The 20828-nt window shown below is 34.5% G+C and overlaps 1 protein-coding gene across 3 annotated transcripts in view; it reads left to right on the top strand.

Annotated features, from left to right (window-relative positions):
- Positions 1–20828, top strand: part of SLIT2 (slit guidance ligand 2) — a 261499-nt gene that overhangs the window by 224336 nt on the left and 16335 nt on the right. For all 3 annotated transcript variants that reach the window (XM_068943286.1, XM_068943285.1, XM_068943287.1), the window contains 7 exons: positions 2986–3110; positions 3246–3343; positions 4817–4956; positions 17198–17291; positions 19207–19344; positions 19429–19669; positions 20002–20132. In XM_068943286.1, coding sequence (XP_068799387.1) covers positions 2986–3110; positions 3246–3343; positions 4817–4956; positions 17198–17291; positions 19207–19344; positions 19429–19669; positions 20002–20132 — 967 coding nt within the window. The remainder of the gene's footprint in view (positions 1–2985; positions 3111–3245; positions 3344–4816; positions 4957–17197; positions 17292–19206; positions 19345–19428; positions 19670–20001; positions 20133–20828) is intronic.

Raw genomic sequence — 20828 nt, 5'->3', positions numbered from 1 at the left:
GCATGTTTACTGTTCGTTTTCCCCTTCTTGGATGAATTTACAGCTGATTCTTCGTGATACGTTGCAGAGTATAATTGTATGAACAGTTTTGTTATTCTAAAAGCCTGAGTTCTGGAGTTGAAAATTAACTGAAATGATTGTTACAACTGCATTGTACTATGATCAGTGATTTCATTACCTGCATTATGAGTATATGTATGTACTCATACGTATGCACTCAGTGTAGATACTGGTTTTGAGGTCCTCTCATAAATATCATAGGAGTTCTAGGCTCATAACAAGTCAGAGTTTAAAGTTTTTCTTGTAGCAGGTTTCTTTGGGAGCTAGTTTTGAGAGGCTTCAAGTGTTCATATTCTTTTTTTCTTTAGAAACAGTAGTTACTAGTGTAGTAGTAAGTATACAAGTGTGAGTGTGTGTATATATATATATTTGTAAGTAGATACACAGACAGTTTTTTACTATTTACAAAAGAACGGTGTTTATTTGTCTTTTATTTTAAGGATTTTTTTTTTTTATTTAGGGCTTATTTAAGGATTTATATGTCTATCATGTGAAAAAGTAAATAATAGATTTTGAACCCAATTCTTTTTCATATACAGATCTTTTAACACTTGCAGGCAGAAACCGGGAAAGAACAATATAGTACAAGTGAAAATAGGTTCCCTGGGTGACTTTCCATTAGAGCTCAGTAAAAATATCTGAAACGTTTCCGGGTTTCAATCCTGTAGCTGAAAAATGATGAAGAAAAATATTAAAAATATTAATATAATAGTGGTAGACATAGTTTGAAATAAACACAAAATAAATGCAAATAAACACAAAATCAGACATAGGTTGTTTACTGCCTTGTTAGTACTTTTTTTCCCCATTATCTAGCTCAGATTTAGAAATGAAATGTAGATTGCTAATCCATTTAGGAAAATAACCTTAGTTACTGGGTTTCTGGTTTTTTGTTTAATTCATACAAAATCATTAATATTTTGGATGAAACAGTTGAGGCAAGGCAGCATAGTGCTCTAGGCTGCAGCACAGTGTTATAATTTAAGAATTTTTTCTTAAGTATGTCCCCTCTTGCTCCGTATTGGCTTCACAAAACCTCTTGACATAGTCTAGCAATAATCAGCAATAGTCTAGAGTACACAGTCAGGATTTTCCAGATGTTAATTCTATGGTATTTGTTCCAACTTGCCTACCTCTGTTGTTTGCTACTTCTGCAGGAACTTTAATTAGCTATAGATTTCTTTCAAAATAAGGTAGTGAAGTACAAGAATAGTCAATGATCCATATAGATTGTGACTTTGGCAATAAGCATCTTATCACAGATTGCTGTGTTTATCTCTTTGCAATTGCTTGCAAGCTGTGACACAGAAGGATACCAGCAACTGCAGATTAAAAGAAAAATTTGTCAGCATCTCCCTATCTACCACCCCTACCGTATCCTTATAATGATATGGCTTGTTTCCACTGCTAGCTCCTTCAGAATAATGTGTCTGGGTTTAGTTCTGCGAAGAAAAATAAGTAAAGAAATTAAATTCAAGCTGAAAGAAAAAGCATGAAATAGCATATCTCAGGAAAACTGAGCCCTGGTAGCTTGAAAAACTTCACTGTTTTGCTCACTTTGGAGAAAAAGTGTTAGGGAGCGATTAGACGGTTTCACTAGCAGGCCTGAGGAGTTTGCTTTTCTGTCAAGTTACTGAAGAAATCACGGGTTGTTCCTTAAAATTTGTAAGTAATGGTTGCTGGGTACTTAAATTTTGTAAGTAATGATGTGTTTTCGTAGATGAAAGCTGAAAGCAAGCCAGAGGTGATAATGTAGTCAAGCAATATAGCTGGAGATAGTAGGAAATGTATGCCCATTTTCTTAATAGACGATTGTCTTTGCAGCGCCTGTTTTCTCTTATTGTGATGAATCTTTTGTCTTTCACAGAGATCTGTGAAAATGAATTATTATTTAGGAGCGGATGATTTGTAATTTTTAAGGAATAGCCAGCAATTTCTTCAGTCATTTGACAAAGAAAACCTAACAAGTGATGGTTCTTGAGAATTCACCCTGTAAAAGCTGCCTTAAAATTGTAAAATACCAGAAAATAAATGAATAGATATTTAATAAATATTTATACAATAGGAATAAGAGCTATGTAGGCCAAAGCTCTCAGGAGTTTGGCTTGTGAAACTTAAGATTTTGTGAGTGTACTTTTCTAAATTCTGTTCTTATAACCATGAGGACAAAGGCAGGATCAAACTCTCCTTGCTGTTCATATGAGAAAAGTGACTGCAAGCATGGATGGCAGACCTTGTTTACACACAGATTTGTAGCATAGTTTGCATTATATGTGGGTTCAACGTGTGCAGGAATGCACAGGACGGTGGCAGAGCCTGTAAGGGAGCAGGGCACTAGGTAGAGCTGCTTACAGGAGACAGGAGGTGGCTTGGAGAATGCAGTTCACAACAGTGCGGGATGGCTGCTCTAGGTCTTCAGCCAATTTGCTGACTATTTTACCGGTTGATTTTGGCCTCGCTTCTCTGTGATCCTGCAGTTAAAAATTACGTTAAACCAAAAATACATTAAAAATACTGTTCTCAGTAACACCACCAAGATTGGAAACTGTGATAGACCTTGTTTTCATAAGCAATTTTTATTCCCTGAAGAAACAAAAGCTGAAATTGTATTGTTCCTTTAAAATGCAAAGGAGAGATAATGATCCATGGACCAGAACTGTACAGATTTCAGAGAACATAGGTACAGGAATCACTTTAGGGTGAGCTTCTCTTTGGTTTTTAAAAGTAATAATTAAGACCAAAAACCAAACCTAAAATTTGCTTAGTCATGTCAAATTAAGGACAGCCCAGCATTCAATTCATATAGAAAATGCCACAATATCTAAAGAATAAATACGATTTTAAAATTTAAAGCATTATGGCAGATTCATCCTATCAAGTATAAATTAACAGTTTGTTTCTGACTATCAAATTTGTATTTTTAAGGGCCTGTGGATGTTAATATTCTTGCCAAGTGTAATCCCTGCTTATCAAATCCATGTAAAAATGATGGAACCTGCAACAATGATCCGGTTGACTTTTATAGATGTACATGCCCATACGGTTTCAAGGTAGGTACTGAATAAGGAGGGAAAAAGCTTACTGAAATGTAAGCTTCTGCTTCTTAACCCTTATAAGAAGTTTTATCTGGCTCACTTCTACGAGTGCCTGTATTTTCTTAATTGATACTGTTGTTCTGTGCATAGGGTCAAGACTGTGATATTCCCATTCACGCCTGCATTAGTAACCCTTGCCACCATGGAGGAACTTGTCATTTAAAAGAAGGCGAAAAAGATGGTTTCTGGTAGGTTGTTTTTATTTGTAATAACAGAAGAGGAAACTGTTGAGTCTTACATGTTTAAATAATTTGAGTATTAATCTTTGGATTCCAGAAGCTTATAAGCTTGTTGGGTTGGTTCATTGTTGGTAAGCACGCCACCAAGGCAGACTTTCAGTGCTTCTGAAGTTTTCAGAAAATGTCACTGTCCTTGGAAAGCTTCTAAAGCTTTGAAACTGTTAAAAACAACAACAAACGACTGTGATTAGTTGAGGCATATCAGGTCAAGACAACATAGTGTTGACTCCATTATGCTAATTAATAGCTAGCTAGATCCCTGCTGAAAAAATCTCACAATTCATCTGTTGTCGTGTGTATTACTTCAACAGACAGCATGTAAATGATAAAATGTAAATCCCAGTGAAACAGAAAATTAATGATTCATTTCAAACTCACTATGCCAGCAGAGAAACATGCTGTGAGCATTTTTAATCTTGAGTTATTTAATCACACAGTACAATTACTCCAGATGTACTTCATGAATTATGAAATAAAGTTCTTTAGCATTCTTATGTGAAATTATTAGGCATTTAATAATCTGCACCTCAAGCTTGTTAGAAATGGCACTTCAAAAAGAAACAATTCATTATTCTGCAATTCATTAAGACATTATTCTTATTTTTTAATCCAAATTCTGCCCGAGGATTAAATAGTTTTCTATTTAAAATTAAGTGTATACATCTTAATATCATGCCTCCAGAATTTAAAGGGACATAATCACAGTCACAGTATTTGACCTTTTTCATTTATTTGCTTAAACGCTACATATTTTGAAAAGCAAAGTAGTCTCTTGAAAATCAAAGTTGCAGAAATTATAGCTACTGCAAATTACATGAAATATGTGCATGCTCATATATGAGTGGAAATTTACATTTATTATCTTTTTTGAAGTATGTGTACTTTGTAAGCACATGTAAAAGCAAAAAATTACTTCTTTTAGGTGTTTACGTAGGCTTTATTGTATAATAATACGTGTATTGTATATAGAACTCTAAAGAGAGCTTTGAAATGGTATATTTTAACTGAATGTAGTTCAGTAGAATGTAGTTTTACATGCTAATCATTGATCCTGTAAAGTCTTTTGCATGTGCTTAGCTTTGAAAAATTTTACCATGATCATTTTCCATACGAAATATAATCTGATCTTATAATATAAAAGTGGTATGCATTTCACGCTAGAAGAAGAATTGCTTAGTGGTTTAATTTAAGAAGCTCCTTAAAATAAGAATTAAAGCACAGATTTAGACACCTTTTCTGTTTTGATTTGGTTTTTTAACATAAAAATATTTTGGTAATATTCATATATATTTTTAAAACATACTAGCCATGTTACCTACGGGATAATGATTACTAATTAATGTACCTATTAATTACAGATCTTCTTGTCTGATCTCCCTAGCTAAATTGTCCTTGTAGTCAGTTTTATTTTCTGTATTACAGGTGCACTTGTGCAGATGGATTTGAAGGTGAAAACTGTGAAGTTAATGTTGATGACTGTGAAGACAATGACTGTGAAAACAATTCTACTTGTGTGGATGGAATTAATAACTATACCTGCCTTTGTCCGCCTGAATATACAGGTAGGAGTATAAGGGAAAGTACAAGTAATTCAAGAATATTCCTAGTAAAACAATAGTAATATTTTTCAGTTTGTAGGTAAATTAATGGCAGTTCTGCAATTGACTTGAAGCTAGATTTCCCTCCATGTTCCTATTATATTATTCCGTAATGCTCGTTCCTTTGTTAGTTTTGAAACTTTAGCATTTTGTTATTTAAAAAGTCTTTCAAAATGTGTCCCTCACCACTGCTTACCTAACCCTGAAAGCCCAATGAAGAGCCCTTGCAGCTTAGGAATCTAGACGTTAAGTATTCCACTCTTATCCTCTATTGTTCAATTTACTAGCGGAGCAGAGAAGGATTCTTCTCTGCTAGAAGGCAACTGGATGTGGCATCCCCGGGTAGTGTCCCACCCTCTCTTAGAAACATTAATGTGGAGTGTGATGTTTTCTGCTCTAATGCACACAAAAAAGGTATGAGAGTGTGTGTAATTGTTCATTTGTGTCAGTTGGAGGCCAGACCAAAGCCCAGGAATGAATTCTACCCAACCATCCTGTATCTTCACTGTAATCAGCCCTATTGCCCCTGGCAGGTGAGGTTTTCACTGTCCTCAGGGAACACTAAATTTGAGTTCAGTAAAGCTGGGAGGAGGTGAACTCTCATGGTAATTTCATTTAATGAAAACAGAGCTAACTGCGATTTAAGCCAGGGTATTACTGTCATTAGTTCTCCAGCATACTGGATTGCTCGAATGATTTAGGATGCACAAATTTAAAGTCAGTGTTTAAATCTTGGGAACACACGGTGAGTGGAGATCTTAAAACGTTGGTATAAGAAATATCAATTAAAATACATGTGTTCATCCAGTACCTGGGCTGGGTAAATATTTGGAGGAGAGTCCCCATGCAGAACAAGTGACAGTAACTAAAGCAGTACAGGTTAAAAGCAGCCGAAATAAGATATATAAGAATAACTGGATGGTCTATATCTGGAAGAATAAACAGTATTCTGCTTAGGTGGGATACCTTTTGCTAGATACTGATGCCTTAATATCTAAAGCAATTGAGAGTTCAAGCGTTAGAAAAAAGTAATAGGTAGGACCATCAATATGTCCAGAGATATATTTGTCCCTATAATTAATATTTCAACCGTATCTGAATCAAGCTTTAGCTCCTCCAGGCTATCTCCTTTGAAAATGTGATCAGATACTCTACCAGGTAGGCTGGAAGAAAGCAAACCAAGTCACTTCAGTCCAGTTTTCCTGGTTAGAGGTTTTACGCTAACGGGTTCCATCTGCCTATTAAATAGTAGACAATTCATTTGCACATGCATTCCTCCTCAGCAGCTTTGCAGTCTTTTGCCCAAGTTGTCCATTTCTTAGTTTTTTACATTTCTCTAATTATATTTGGACTGCTGTAGTCGATAGCTTGCTGTATTCGTAACATCCTATGGGAAGGACTGTTTTGTATTAAATATCCATTGGAGTGGACGCAAAGGATTGTTTGTATGCACGACCCTAAAAATGTTATGTATGTCTGTTGCATTTTGGTATCTTTTTAATTGAAATTAACATTTTACATATTCAATTGAAACAGTAATTGTAGCATTTCTCTATGTATGTATCTGATTAGAGCAAAAGAAAAGAGTATAAACCTTGGTAACATTTTTATTTTAATGTTTGTATTGCAGCTGTGGTTTTCCAGTCAAAATACAAAAAAAGTTTAATTGGACTGGTAACTAAGGAAATGGCAGCTACGTTTCTTTGAAGATTCTGCTTTTGTTGTTGAATAGCTTGTGCATAATTCCCAAAGGAAAATATGGTTTTCCTTGGCAAGTTTTTGTTTGCAAACTACATTAAAAAGAAAAAAGATTTGCTTTTATAGATGCAGTGCATAGTGGTAATCAGTACTGAAGTCAATAGGTCATGTGAGTAGGTGAGAATCTTCTCAGCAGCTCTAAAATAAATCGAAACAATCTGCTTACAATCAGTAATTTTACCTGTACTTTTTTCAAAAAAAATTGAGATTTTAAAATCTCATCACATTTTTTCTACACCTCACCATAAACAAATACACACATTTTTCTAAACATATGACAGCAGAGCCTCAATTTATTTTATAGGTAAATTGATGCATAATTTATAGAAAAAATTCTAGTTTTTGGTTCTATAGGATACAGTACAGAATTCCACAGTAGACTAGCTGTCTTACAAAACGTCTGAGGACAGTGCACAATAGTGAGATCTAAGCTCAGTCTTGAGATTAGTTGTAGGAGAGAGTATAAAATATCAAGCTAGTCCGGAGGTCTTCACATCCTACCATCCTTGATCTTGTGTAATAATTAAAAAAACTTTCAGTGTTGTAGATTTAGACTGCCAGCAGTCTGGATGCATCAGGATCTAGAAATGGTAGTGTTCAGAATGTAAAATAATCTTACAGTTGCCTCAACTGTGTTATGAGGTACCAAATTACTTAGATAAAATTTTTCTCTGTCCTGTAGCCTGATTTGAAAGATAAGTAACTGAGTCTCGATCTAGTTAGTATAGGTAAGTTGATTTTCATAAGGAACCTCTTAAACCTTTGGATTTCAGTATGTGTTATAAGAGGTTGAAATGAGATATACATATTGCTAATGTGTTTTTTTTAATGCAAGGTATTTTTCACTTAATGAATTCCTGTACTAGCTAAGCAAAAATAAGTTAATCATCAGGAAAACTGAGTGTATATACAGTAAGTAAAAAGATTTTTAAATACAAAGATACTATCTCTAGCTTAGAAGGTGCCAGTCCCTGAGCCGTAAGTTGCTGGGGGCTGGGATGGTGTACATACCAGGAAAATATCACTACAGGCTTGTCCTATTTGCTTTTAAATCTGTTGGCAACACTTCGAATTGTCTGGTTTCAAGATGTCGCAGTGCACATCTGCTGAAAGTAGAAATGCACCAGCCTAGAATATTTTTCTGGGTGAATGGTTGTCTGCAAATAGACTTTGCTTTTTAGCAGCACAAGATAAGGAAGAAGCTGCTGATATGAAATGTAAATCATTCTTCTTTAAAGTTTTATTTATATGTTGAGGGCTTGCTTGAATCTCAGATTACCTCTGAAAATACAAATATGAAAATAAAAAAGAATACGATAAAGAATATTATAGGGCAAAACCAAGCAGTCATGTTTTGCCTTTTCTAACAATCCCTTGAAAACTGACACTTTTCTCAAATAAGTAGTATTAATTGAAAAACAAACAAATAAAAAGACTGTTGGCTTATATTATTGTTTAAGTAGCAGTAATCCATTTTTCTATGATTCGGTTAAGTTTTATGATTACTTCCCCAATTATAGTTGGAAGGACAGAATGGTATGTGCACTATACTGTGAGCTTTCTTAAGGTCTCAGACCTCAACTGTGAAATCAGCTGTAAGCGTATGGGATCAGTGGACGTTCAGAAATGAAACCTTGAGAAATAAAACATCTGAAATACCTCACTATGTCCTGCACTCTTTAACCTTGCTATTCTCTTAACATTACCATCTCCTTTATTTTAACCACAGTCCAGTAAATGTCAGGTCATTATGTGTACATTCTATAGATTACAGATGACCATTTCTCTTGCTCGTTACCATCAGTCATTTAGATCACAGATCTAACTGATCCAAAAGTAAAACCTTTCTTATGCCAGCAGCGACATGTACTTCTTATCTTTTCTGTTTGTTTTGCTCTGCTGTAGGTGAAACTCTGAAGCTTGCTTCATTTTGCTATGTCAACCTCTCTGCTGCTATAGTTGTGCATTAGCTTAATGTGCTATGCTGTTGTATTACAATGTAAAAAGTCTCTTGTCTCTTCTGTCTTTGTCACTGCAAGCTGCTAATCTGAATGAGGTGGAAAAAGGTCAGTTGTCTTTTAAGCCTATTTTCACTTACTTTGGTTTCTCACTTTCCTTTCCTTAAAGGTGCATGGATTTCAGTTCTTAAAAATGATCAAGTAAATTGTATATACATATCGTGTAGAAAGCTCACTGTAAATCCTCAGATCAGGCACTTGGATCTTGCTATGAATACATGTCAAATGAATGTCATTGAAAATACACATGGCTGTGTAGGAGTACTTTAATACTATCTTCATTGTCTTTTTTTCAGATGCATTAAAAATTTATTCAACCACTGATAGGACAGACAAAGTCTTATATGATGGTCTTCCAACACCTTTATTCTCATCATTTTTTATGACATACCTTGGCTCTGTTCTTATGTATTCTGTTTTATAACACTCTGTAGCTTTAATTTCTTCCTTACATTATGGTACTAGAAATTATGCCGGAATATAAAATAGCAATCCTCTTGCTTACAATTTCTGAGACTTTTTTTTTCCTGTAAATATCTGAAGTACCTGAAATGACCACATTAAGCTGAGTCTATGGTACAGGAAAGGTAATGGTGGAGAGATTTGACCTTAACTTTAGGTATTCTTGATCAGGTTGGTTTTTTTTTTTTTTTTCAGTTTCTGTCTAACACTGATCTCCCTAACACAGAGGTATATAGCCTTTTGCTTCTCCTTCTTGCCTTCCAGAGGAGAGATCTGCTTTGCTATCTCAGAGCTAACGTAATGATGATGTATTTATGGAGTTTCATGTTAGGTTTTGAAAGGAAACAAGTCCTAGTATCTTGTATTGTATTTGTCATTAAGTTAATTTGATAGAAATATTGTGCAATGTATAAAACAATATAATATTTCACAAATATTAAAAATTGTTATTATCCATGAAAGAGAATGTTGGTCAAGGATGCAATTATACTATCCATGTTAATTAATTTAGACATCATTCATATCACTTAAATTCAGTGTCTGATTTTCCTCTGTAACTAACAGAGAGAAATAGACATTTCCAGAAAGAGGTTCAGAGTGCAGGTGTTACATACTTAAAGTTGTATTCCATTCGGACAGGTTGCTGTAGTTGCATTTTGTGAGTATTTCTTTGGACAGCATACCCTCCTATTTTCCTTTCCTTTGTTGCTTCCTAAGTTGTTATTTTTTCTGCAGCGTTTTGTTACTACCCCAGTATGAAACTGGTTGATTTTCTAACATAGTACTTGTCCCAAGACTGATTGAAAAAAAATGCAAACTGCCAGTTGCCACTGATTTCTAGTAGTATAAATTATGAATCTGTAGGATTTTCTCTTGTAAATTAAAGATAAGATTTATTTTCATGGCTTCATGAAAAGCCATGAAAAATAGTTTTTCACATGGAAAGTAAACAGAAGATGCTGCCATGAAGAGATTCAAGTCCCTGCTTCAAGATGAAACAGCTGTCACTTTTGTGTAATTATGCTTGCTGGTAGTCTAAATATCTGTTTTAAATGTGATTAAAGGTCAAAAGGGAATGAATCATAAATAGAGTTATAGTCATTGTAAATGTATGAAACGAGGGTGAATCATAACATATTAGAATTACTGATTTTGTCAAGACCAAATTCCTCACAAGCAAATTATCAAAGACCCAGGGGATGTGAACTAAATACAGAACCAAAATTATGATGTGTATGTGGTATATACTTACATTGCTTTGCCAGCTGAACATGAAAGTTTTTAAGTCTATGAGTTACTTGTGGGATAGGTTAATTTTACCATTGTAGACATCTTCAGAATTCTTACAGTAGAAGGAAAAAAAGGAATAATTTTAAGTAATCGTCTCTATCTAGGGAAGTCTAGAGACAGACGCATGTTTTATTTTTATATGTTTCACAACTTTGATTCATAGCCTTCTTGCTACTTTAATAAAGGAGTTGAGTTGCTAATATTTTCAATGCACTTTGTAATCAAATAAGTACATGCCTAAAATTTAGGTGTGCAAGTAATCTAATACAAATCATGTCATATCAAACTCGATAAATATATCTAATTATTTCATTATGTCAGAATCATAATCCTCAGTCATGTAAGAATTACACATAAATGTTACAACTTGCTTAGGGTAAAAAAAGATACCTCTGCTACTCTTGCTTTTCATCTCTTATACCAAAATTTTCTGTTTCATGTTATTGATATTCTCAAATAACCATACTGTTCTGTATTTCAGTATTAAAGCAATTATGCTACATTTTCACAAATGCTGATAAGGGAATATGCATGATATCCTTGGCAAGCTGAGTCACTTATTACTTCAGTTTGATCACTCCATTTGTAATTTTGGACCATGAGCCATCCTTTTGTTCTCCTAAATTGTCTTAAAGCTTCCTGCCTAAAGTTATTATTTCTTTGTTGTTGCCAAACTGCATATGTAAAACAACTAGCTATGTTAAACAACTAAATAAATAAGGCCCCATCTTGCACTGAGATCTACAAGAATGAGACATAGCTGAACAGAGTTAAGCAATGGTGAAAGACTGGGACAGTCCAATAATGAATCAGATCCAAAATTTGTCTGTAAAATTATTTCCAACAGAATTTTCACATTCTTGGTTATGAACTGCATCCTGCTGTGACTGTGAACTTTTATTTTAATTTTAAGCAACTTTATCCTCAATATAGTGTACTTTCATCATTTTTTGTTTCCTGAGCCATGTGTTCAGCACTTCAGATATTTCACCCGCGTTGTCTACTGATCATCAAACTCAAGACTGCATAAAAATGCAGCACTTTTCTGAATATACATTGATAAATAGCATTAACATTTTCCTACAGTCTACTGGCTATTTGAGTCAAAAATAACTGAACACTCCCAGTCACAGACTCGAATAACAATATCTGCGTGATAAAACATAAAGACTGCAGAAATTGGCTTACAGTATATGGCAGCCGAGCTGTGAAGCTGGAATAGACAAATCTGTACACATATAAAATCCATCTATTCCAGTAATTACCAGTAAGTCTGCAATGCATATTTTATATCCTTCTTTTGGAACAATGGATAAGTCTTCTAGTAAAAACCTGATTACGGTATTTAGAACTGACTTTCTTTCATTTGGATTTTGTCCCCGGTTTTTATTCTAATATCATACTCAGCTTTGTGCTAATAACACTGGTGATTTTAAGATTGTTTCTTTATTAAGCCTGCCTGTAATTTCTTGGTCAATGAATTATCAATGTGCTGTTCTGCTCAGAATTTCATGTCTGTCTGTGTTAGAGCTCTCCTCTTCATTCAGTAATATACTGGCTCACGTTTCCTTATTGAACTATATTTTGGATTTGTTGCCCACTTATTCAAAATAGCAGTGATGTAAATCCTTTTTCACTTCATTGCATTGTTCCTTATTATTTCTTATACTACCTTATATGCATATTGGCAAATCCAGAATTAAGTTTTTCTGCAATTTATAATCTCATCAAATCACAAGAGTGAACGACCGTATACAGAGAAACCACGACCTGACCTATGAATGTAGCAAACTAATAACTCTGATTGGCTAGGTAATCAAAAATTGCACACAGTTCATCATCTGTATGTAACAGTGTTGTCTGACTAGTAAAACTTCAAGTCTGAAGACTCTTCATAGAGTTGTAAGTCTCCGTACCTAGCTGTAAAATCTCAGTAAACATTCCAGGCTTGACCAAGGAATGATCTGTTCACTCACTGACCATGCAGAGTCCCACTGGTTTCAGTTATACCCCTTGCCAGAAATAAGACTCCATAGATTAAGTAAGATATCTCATGAAAAGAATTATTGCTACTTCTATGTAAATTTTGGGAGCTTTTCATAGGATTTCTGGCATTTTATCCACTGCTTATTTTTAAACAAATTAGTCTGTTGCCTATTTCTCTACATACAGAAATCTTCCAATCTTCAAAAATGTCATTATTTAGCCAAGCTCTTACAGAAGCCTCAGTTGTAATGTTATTAGATGATAAAAGAATATACACACGCAACATTGATGTCAAGCTTGCTTGCATTGAAACATTTGGTTCACATTCATTTTTCCTTTTTGTGAAGTATGATTTTAAAAATATTGCATTATATTTTCCAAATTAGGTAACTGCCTAACATTTCCTTCCAGTAGAACTGGGAACTGACTATCTTTTCATTTCAACAAAGTATTTCTTTCCTATTTGCCTTGTCTTGGTTAAATTCTGAATAACACATTGGTTATTCACTGTGCCAAAAGAGTTGTTGCTGTACTAGGAATCTGTTCTTCAGTGCGTAAGATTCCATGTCACATAATTTTGCTTGCCTTTTCTATTAACTTTTTCCTGAACAGTTCTATTTTGCTTATGCGAAAACTCCATTCAGGATATAAATATGTTAACAGAACAAATTAAGAACTCGCATTTGGGTTATTTTGGTTTGTTCTTCTATTATACATATTTACACCCAGAAATTCAGTATCTGAATAACATATTTTGGATTCTGTCCTAGAATTTTTCTTGTTTTTCTTTTTGCTTATCCTTTAGGCAAGTCTGTCATGAATTCTTTATACATACATACATACATACATACATACATACATATATATATATATATATATATAAAACTCTTTCTTTATATATATATACTCTTTATATATATATAACTCTTTCTTTATAATGAAAGAGGTTGTACCTTCTGCAAAAACTGACTTTTTTGTTCATAGGGCTTTTTACATTCTCATTTAAATATGTGGACTGCAGAGTTTACCATGTCCTTTCCTTGATTCCTGTTTCCTTCCCTAGGATAGTTGCTGAATGCTTCCTCCATTGATATAATTCAAATTTATTTCTAAGGAAATAAATCTTTGCAAATACAGAGGAATACTTTCCTTTCTTTTATGTGCCTCACTCAGCACGTAAGTCCTGTCCTTTTAAGATGAAGAGTGTTTTTTGGATCTTCGTTGCTCTTTTGTCTCAATCACTGCACCTTTGTACTGTGCAAACTGGAAAGTTTCTGCAGAGTACTTGGACCATAGTCTGACTATAATTTCAGCAAGACCTGATGATGTTTGCAAACCATTTGGCAGCGGTAGGCCTGGTAGTGTAGCATTATCTTATGACCTGAAATGGAAATTTTTCAAAAGCATAAGCCTATTTCAATCTTAAACTTCCAGTCTGAGTCACAGCCTGTATGCAGGATTCCCAGCTATAAGTGGGAGCTGGGAATTAAGACCTTTCAAGCCTCCTTGAGCTTTTCATGAGTTGATTGAGCTCTCAGTGATGTTCAGAAGATATTAGGGTCATCAACCCATGAATACTTAAAGGCAGTGTCCTCTGAGTAAAAGTATTTTCATGTCTTGTTATTGATGTATTTTGTAAGAGAAGGAAAATTGCACAAGCTTAGACACTGCTCCATAGAGTTGTTGGCCATGTTTGGAATTCTTCAAGAAATTTCAGAGGTCACTGTCAATAGTAATCTAAAGCCATGGCCCAGTTTCTGTCCCATAGCAAAATCATTGCTAGTTCAATAACGTCAACAGCAATGGCGAAATTCTTTGGTCCTGTTCGGTCAGTGCTAATTTGTCTTTTTCTAGGTGTTTGGGGGATTTTCCACTGAACTGTTGTTGTAGATGTAACTGTAGAGAGAAAGGAAACTTTCAACCTTGAAAGATAGTTTCATTATATATTTTTCAGAAAGTCTGTGATCCACTATTAGAAATGATAACCTTGGGAATGTTCAGAGACGTTTTTCCCAAAGTGTTAGCACCATTTTGTACAGCCATATTTTTATTACTTGTAATTGCTTGTAATTAGGAGGGTCTCATATTTTGTAGCTCTGCAAGTAATTTAATACAGAATATACTTCAAAATAAGATGCAAATACACAAACACACACACACGCTTCAGCCCCATAGGAATGCATGTAAACTAGCTAAAAAAAAATTTTTGCTGGTTCCACTGGATGATTCTGAAAATCTGAATTCTCTGTTCTTATATATTTGTATGTGTGTGCATACACACGCACACACACACACACACGCATGTAGACATACATATATACATATGCATATATATATATATATATATATATATATATCTTAAATGCTACTGGCCTTTTAATGACCTTCATCCATTACAACATATTTGGAAATTTACCAAACGCTGCCTGAAGAATTGCTTCCTCTTATGCATGTGTTTGTTAGAATAAAACTCTTTCGGAAGAAAAAGGGTTCTAGTTTTGGTTTGATATATTCTGAGATGCTAAGAATCCCTGGTATTTCAGGATTCTTTGTGCACTGACCCAGTCATAGCAATTGGGCGTTTCCAGACTAGTAAGTCTATGGACAGTTTGAAGAAGCTTTGAGGACAGAATTAAAATCCTTCATATTAGTCATCTTCAGTGTGCTGCATTTGATCTTCCTTCAGTTTCCTAAATATATTGACTAAATCACATTGTTATTGACGGTTTTCCTGAGGACTAGCCTGTGCTTGAAGGCCATCATCCTGTGTTAACTCAAAGACTTATTTGGTTCTGTAGGAAAGGTGCACTGTTCTCAAGTTGGTAATGTGCTAGGAATGTTTTTTTAATCTTTGTGTAGAACCAGTCTGGATCTTTTGGTCTAGGTTTTGTGCTGGATGACTGCAAAGCACTTATCCAGCTGGTTTTGGCTTCCCTTGTCATGCTTGAAGACATAGAGGCCTCATGCTTAAATATATATTTCAGACGTGTTTTATGCAGCACAACCGTCTTTAGCGCTGGTTCAGTTTTGCCTTTTCTTTTTTTTTTCTCTCTTTGCTGTTAATGTGGACTGCTGCTTAGCTCTTGAGTTGTATTTATTTGTCCATCATTTGAAACAAGTTATGCATGTCCTAAAAGATAAGTTCTGGAAATAACATCTCACGTACTGGGTAGTCAGTGTTAGCATTCATGATAGCCTTACACGCTGGTAATTAAGTACACTTGCTGTGAAAATGACAACTTTCTCAGGAGGATCTGTTGAACTTGTCAACTTGATTAATAAAGAGAGAGAGAGAGAGAGAGAGAGAGAGAGACACCTTTTAATCGTCTAAATTTGTTTTCAGCTTCTTATTATTTATAATTCTGCAATGTTAAAACCCTTTTAAGCAAGAGGGCAGGTTCTGTGTGGTGCAAGGCACTCTGAGAACATGACATTGAGCAGTGCGGAGTTCAGATACCTTACAGCTTATATTAATGGCATAATAACAGTAGTAGCTGAAGAAGTTGTTCATGCGCTCACAGGTATGTACTCTCTCCAAAAATTCCATCTGGATATTCCAGTAGCTATTGATTCCTCAGTTGCTTATACTGCAGGCCACTATGGCACTGAGTCAGAGGATACCAAATATTGTGTTTCTGTGAAGGCAAATTCCACCTGAGCAGTGCAGGCACCTGCCCATCCGCTGCCACACACTGCCCTTTTCTTCCTTTCGGAGCGCAGTTCTAGTTCTCTCCTGTTCACTTTGCCCGCTTTGCTTAGTCGACAACTGACAGGGGACAACCTTGCTCCTGCCATGGGTTCAGGGCCCGCTAGACCTATGAGTCCCCAAGTTCAACAGACACAGGCTCTACACCTGTGGGTTATACATATGTTCTTCATACACATGCTGGAGTAAGCATACCTCTCTTACAAACCAGCAATATGCTTTGAGAGAGCACTGTTCATGCTGTCTGCTAGTGAGTTAGGGAACAAGACATCAGTTGATCTTTTTAGGCACCTGTTAGGGTTTACTTTTGATAAAATGCAACAAAGTCATATTTTAACCATTTTAAAATATCTTATGGATTATACATGCCATGTTGGAAATAACAGTCACTGTTAAGCTTCCAGCAGAAGGGAAGTGTAGCCATCTGACATTGATTTTTTTTTTCTTTTCACAAAGCGGTTTATAGTAATTATGGTACATTAACAAATGCAAAAAACAATGTGTCTTATTTAAAGTAGAAGGCAAGTTTTCATTACTGGATAATTGGAATTATATTGATATGCAGTGATATTAACATGGTTTTCAGATAATTAGAATAATTAGTTATAGTACAAATATGAATGTTTCTTTGTGTAATATGTTTAGAAATAAATAAGTGAAAAGCATAGCAATGGTTTGTTTGTGTCAGTGAAAAGAGATTCAGGCACTACTGTTCTGCTGTACAGCATCGCTAGATATATATTTTAAACTAAAAAATACTTTATTGCAAAATTGTCATTTGTGCCTGTGGATGCTTGGCTGGCTGAACTGAGGAAATTTTCTTTTATAGAGAGGGTACCATTAGTAGTATTTATTATTACATAGTGAAGTACAGATTCTTTAGCATTAACAATTCAATTTAGAACAATTACTTTTAAAATAGAAACAGCTATTTTCAGGTCACTGGGGTATTGTCACTGAGCTAACAATGTTCATTGCATTTCAGGTGAGCTCTGTGAGGAGAAACTAGATTTCTGTGCTCAAGACCTGAATCCTTGCCAGCATGACTCAAAGTGTATCTTGACACCCAAAGGCTTTAAGTAAGTCTAAAATATTGTCACAGTCCAAATGTGTCTAAATTTCTTTTTCTTTATCCTGCTCAACTGCATTTGTTTCTGTTTTAATGGAAGGCAGTTCTATTTTCAAAATACTAATTTCAGTTATTATCAAATATCTTGGCAGAATAGGCCTGCTTATTTTCATGTAGATCTACGTTATTGCTTAAATGTTTCTTACTGAATTAACAGACCTTTATCAGCTCTAATTACAGTCAGATTTTAAATAGGAGCTAAGAAAAGTAGAGTGTTTAGTCTCTGTGCCAGTCTATACAACATACTTTTGGTAACTTGGACTGTAGGAAAATAATTATACTTAATTGAGGTGGGATTATTATACTCTTCTGAATAGTAATTGCAAAATAGATTATCAGTAAAGTACGTTGGAAGTTATAAAATTAAGACGTTCATCCCCAGGACAGCTAATCTTTAATTACACAATATTATTATTATAACTGATACAGATATGCTGATAAAGAAACACTTTAAAGTTTTTTTAATAGACTTTAGGCTAGTAAATTTAGGAAACGTGCAGCTTTAAATTGTTGTCATAAGCACCTGTTTTATATGCAGTGTCCTCTTGTGCCAGACCTAAGTTATCTGTTATCATTCTTACTACTCTAAACTTGCACTTTATTTAAAATGTGTCAATAAATATTCAAAAATATATAATATTCAAGTGAACATGAAATTGATAGTTTTCAACTGGAACACATTTCAGATTTGTTGGATTAAAATTGTTGTGCATTATGTTTATTTTCTTCATGTCACTTCAACAAAATTAGTTTGGCATCATCTACTTTACTGCCTAGTTCATAAGTCTGTCATGTTACTTTTTGATATTTTAAATCATGGAATAACACATGCAGTAACTTCAAGCATGTATCTCACTTAGTCAGCTTTTTAATAGTATGTTTTATATTCCTTTTCCCTTTTCTTACTCATATGTTGCCAAATAAAAATTGAGAAGCATTTTATTAAAGAACTTAATTTAAAGTTTTACAGCCATTTAAAATCACTCTTGGTACTTTAGAACAAGTTTTAGATATTAAAGGAAACAAAACCAAGAAAAGAATCACAAGGTCTAATGAAATCGATTACATATGTCTTAATAAAAAAAAAATAGGAACGCATGGCTTTGTAATTTTTTCCATTCATTTTTCACAGAGTTCTGAGCGTTCACTCACTCTAATATATGAGAATTCCTTGCAGAAATGCCACTAGCATTAACAGAGTTGCATGAAAAGAAAACCAACCTTATATACTAGTTTGAGGATAGTCTTTTTTCTTTTGGGGGGCAAGGAGTGTAGAGGGTTTGTTTTGAGACTTCTGTTTGCTCACAGAATACCTAATAACCATGAAGCTATTTATAGTGAATCCTGCTGGTTGAAATTTAAGAGGAAAAATTGTATGTATAACCTCTATAGTTTATAAACGGAGTGTCGGTCCATTCATAGTTGTTCAGTAATTTACAAAGAAAATATCCTCCAGTGGATTATTTGTCTGGGTTTCAGCAAGTGAGTATATTACTTATTTTTTTTCAGTGTTCTGCATTACTCATAATTTCCAAGACGAACTGTCAAAATGATTCATGAGGGCTCTCTAGATTTAAACCACAAATATTTGATATAATGTCAGATAATGAGTAAGCATGTGTAAATGGCAAACCTGTATTCATTACAATTGTAGATTCCCCATATAATAACGTGATTAAGCTACATACAGTCTTTACACACAAAGTCCGAGTAATACATTGTATTACGATCTCTAATTTTAACTATATTAGAAGAGATTTTTTTCCCTGTATTTTGAGCAGTTCAGTAGTTCCTTAACTTTGTCGTGAGTATGCTGTATTGTAAAAAGGCTCTGTGCTATTCCACTTAACTTTCCTGTTTCATAGATGTGATTGCACACCTGGATATGTAGGTGAGCACTGTGATATTGACTTTGATGATTGCCAGGACAACAAATGTAAAAACGGAGCACAGTGTACCGATGCAGTTAATGGATATACATGTATTTGTCCAGAAGGATACAGGTAAGAGAGATCTGAAGACAGTGCAAACATATATGTCAAAGGCACAATATTCTTGGAAATACTAATTTTTCTGTTTGTATTTAGTGGCCTATTTTGTGAGTTTTCACCACCAATGGTTCTACCTCGCACCAGCCCTTGTGATAATTACGAATGTCAAAACGGAGCCCAGTGTATCATAAAAGAGAGTGAACCAAGATGTCAGTGTTTATCTGGCTACCAGGGTGAGAAGTGTGAAAAGCTGATCAGTATAAACTTTGTGAACAAGGAATCCTACCTACAAATCCCATCAGCTAAGATACGCCCCCAAACCAACATCACTCTGCAGGTAGGATTGCATTGCAGATTCTGATCTGCAAAAAAATACAAGTGTCTCTTCATAGTGTGGAAAAGTAGTCAAAGTTATCAGTAGCTGACTTAAAGAGCTTTACACTGTCTGATTTAAAAATCTAGAAGAGTAATTGAAATAACTCTCTAATAATATTGGAGTAGATGGGATTACTGATAGCAAGAGAAAGAGAACTTTGTGATGTTTCCCATTAAGCAAGAATTTTATAGTAAAGTAATTATATCAGTAAATTCAGAGATTCACTTAATACAGCATTTTAATTTAATACTTATTTTTAGTTCCTTTCTAAGTGTTTCTTTTTTTTTAACTAGATTGCCACAGATGAAGACAGTGGGATCCTGCTGTACAAAGGCGATAAAGATCATATAGCAGTAGAGCTGTACCGTGGTAGAGTGAGGGTCAGTTATGACACAGGATCTTATCCAGCCTCTGCTATTTACAGGTGAACTCAGATAAAACAAATTTCTGACAGAAACAAAATATGTATTAATTCCTTATAACAAAGTCACATTTTTTCAGTAGATAGTTAAAAAGAAGACATGCAAATGCAGTGTAGTGTCAGGCATTTTGTAATTAAAACATACTGCCAAAAGACATGATTTTGCTTGGAAAATAACACTTATGCAAAAATGTTGGGAAGATGCTATATTATTTATTGAATTAAAACTGGGTAAGGGGGAGCTTTCAGCAGGGAATTTATACATTTGTGTTCTACTGGAACTCACACATGGAAGTGTTAATTTTTTTTTCTGTGGTGTTACTGTCAAATAATTTCCTAGCTGCAGAGTAGTGTAAAGCACAGAACGGTACTGCATAAACAGAAAAGAAATGGCAGTTTCTCTTCTCTTCCATGTTAGGCAGTTGTCTCTTCTCTTCCATGTTAGGCAGTTGTCTCTTTTCCCTTCCCCAGATTCTGAGGAGAAACCTAAAAATTCTGAGAAAAGGCGTTAACCTTGGAAAAGATATATTTTTTGCTTCCAAAGTCATTAAGAGACAGACTCCACATCTGCTTTTAGAGCAAAATTTTTCACAGTTTTTTCACAGCCAAATTTCTTTAGCTCTCTGAAAACTTATTACCTTAAAATATCACCTGAATTTCCAAGGTTTTATGACACTCCTCTCGAAGAGATATTGCAAG

Source organism: Struthio camelus, chromosome 4 (assembly GCF_040807025.1).
Source record: "Struthio camelus isolate bStrCam1 chromosome 4, bStrCam1.hap1, whole genome shotgun sequence".
NCBI classification, from domain to species: Eukaryota; Metazoa; Chordata; class Aves; order Struthioniformes; family Struthionidae; genus Struthio; species Struthio camelus.
This window is presented reverse-complemented; position numbering and strand designations above follow the sequence as displayed.